The 2,500-nt window shown below is 49.8% G+C and overlaps 1 protein-coding gene across 1 annotated transcript in view; it reads left to right on the top strand.

Moving 5' to 3' along the window:
• Positions 1-2,500, top strand: part of LOC143483329 (receptor-type tyrosine-protein phosphatase mu-like) — a 120,810-nt gene that overhangs the window by 77,328 nt on the left and 40,982 nt on the right. Inside the window, 3 exon segments of the mRNA XM_076982172.1 lie at positions 813-964; positions 1,964-2,038; positions 2,322-2,433. Coding sequence (XP_076838287.1) covers positions 813-964; positions 1,964-2,038; positions 2,322-2,433 — 339 coding nt within the window.

Below are 2,500 nucleotides of genomic sequence, written 5' to 3'. Positions count from 1 at the left end.
GCTCTCTAAATCACGTTACGATCTCATCCCGAAGGATATCCGCTCCAGAACTCGCAGCCTCGGGTGTGGGGCCCCTCCCCTTCCTAATCCCCGCTCTCTCAGATTGGTTGGGTAATATTTACCTCATTTGCATTTTCTTGTGTACTGGAAGCTCTGGAAAACAAAGGCTGGCCGAATGAATTAGGGTCTGATATGGATCCACTACAGCACAATTCGATTAGGACTCCCTCCCGTTTCGATTCGGACCCTTTCCTGTTGCTCACACAGTGCAGGCTGTTGGCTTAGCGTACCTGATATACTCATTATTCTATTCATTCCCCACATTTCAAAGTCAGCAATATGATTATGGGATACTGTACAGGCTATACAGAGGAAAAATAAGGATTTTGAAAGAGTGTTGTTATAATTACTAAGAGCTGGCTTCCAGAAGGGTCTTGGTAGGGCATTGATTATAATTATATCAGAATTTAATTGTGACTGTTCCCTCTCCATCTCAATCAAGCTGAAATCATTATCTCTTCCATTTTTGATTAGCCTAACATCGACTTGTATTTTTGATTAGAGATCAAATAATATTCGTTTTGCCTTCCCTCCATATGCTCGTGATTCCATTATGCTTTCGCTGTCACATAATTTTTCTCATCAGTATTTTGCTTATGAATTATTTAAACCGTTTTAATCGTTGTTGTATATGATCGTGAGGCGGCAATGCAGAAGCAAAAAACATAAACGTATTCAAATATTCAAAGTCAGAAGGGACAGGACTGGCTCGGTGCAGACCACGGATGATCCGTGTCCCTTGTCTCCTGAAGGAAACTGGCCAAGAAGCGTAAGGAGACCCTGAGCAGCACGCGGCAGGAGATGACGGTGATGGTGAACTCCATGGACAAGAGCTACACGGAGCAGGGCACCAGCTGTGACGAGGCGCTCTCCTTCATGGACACGCACAACCTCAACGGCCGCTGTGAGTGTGTCCTGGACCGCAGAGCTCTCTGTCCGTACCGCAGTTCTTCTGATGGGGCTCCGTGTGTGTATGTGTGTGTGGCAAACACTCTTCAACACTAATTTAGCAATGTGTATTTGCCTTGTGCAACATTAAAAATGTAGCAGCTACTGCTTTAGCATGCGCACCACCAAAAGCAAGAAAAAAAAGCAACTTTAACTGTTGCAATCTTGGTCTTGTCCTAGCAAAACATCTCTTCTGTTTTGAGTTTCCAGTGCTGTGGTAGTACATGGTGTACTGACTGTGTTCACAGCTGGTTCCTGGCGGCTACACCCCTCCCCCGCTGTGCGGGACGGAGCTCCCCCGTCTGTTTACGCAGCCGCCGGCTGTCCCGGCCGCAGAGTAGCCGAGGTCACTAACCATCAGCCCCGCTAATCTCAGCACGCTAATCGCTGCCTGCTAATCTCAGATCGCTAATCTCAGATCGCTAATAATCTCAGCCTGCTAATCTCGGCTCGCTCCGTGTCGCAGGGTCATGCACAGCCTGTGGTCGTGCGCGAACACACACACACACACACACACACACACACACACACACACACTCACACCTCACCCCATCCACTTCTAGGTCCCAAAAGCATTTTTAAAAAGTCAGCCAGACCCACGGCAGGATCAGACCTGTCCTAGGATGTCCGCTTCAGCTCCAGACGGCCGTATTGATCCGAGCCCCCCGCCTCGGGGCTTTGTCCAGGGGGTTAATCTGCACTAACAGAGACGTCAGCTGGGCAGGCGGGCCATGTGGCACTAGCATAGCCCACAGGATGCTGGAGGCGGGACCCACTGCAGGAATGAAAGGAACGTCTCAGTGATGCTAGGAATCTCCTGGCATTATGCAAATGAGATCAATCTAACCTCCATCTGCTTCTATTCACTTTATACTCTGTGTGTGTGTGTGTGTGTGTGTGTGTGTGTGTGTGTGTGTGTGTGTGTGTGTGTGTGTGTGTGTGTGGTGTCCTGTAGCTGGGTCCTCTCCGTGTTCCCTCACCATGAAGACCAACACCTTGAGCACAGCCCTCCCCAACTCCTACTATCCAGGTAACACTGCGGATATCCCAGCTGAGGTGCATCTCACCTTCTCCTGAATCTGGGGAAGATCTGGCACCGCGCGCGGGCCTGGTACCTCACTACGGCCCCCGCAGAGTAGCTGGATGAACGGCCATTAACTCCTCCCCCTGCCCCGCCCCTCTGTGTCATGTGACTGGGATCGTTCTTCCGTTGCTCTGCCTGGTGATAATTCATCACTGTAACTACGTTCCTCTTCTTTCCTGTTCTGTTCTTTCTCCCTGACCCGCCGACGCACCTTCTCTGCCTCCACTAGACCCCTTCGTGCCCACTGCCATCTTAGGTGAGAGCAACCTTCTCTTTATTCCTCGCATACCTCTCACTGCTAGCCTCCTTCTTAGCCTAGAGTCCACACACTCCTACAGAAAGTCAGCCGCAGCGTGCTAAAGTACAGAAACCCGACTTTAAAGATTGTTTCGTGGTCTTTTTTTTTTA

Source organism: Brachyhypopomus gauderio, chromosome 19 (genome assembly GCF_052324685.1).
Source record: "Brachyhypopomus gauderio isolate BG-103 chromosome 19, BGAUD_0.2, whole genome shotgun sequence".
Classification (NCBI taxonomy): Eukaryota; Metazoa; Chordata; class Actinopteri; order Gymnotiformes; family Hypopomidae; genus Brachyhypopomus; species Brachyhypopomus gauderio.
This window is presented reverse-complemented; position numbering and strand designations above follow the sequence as displayed.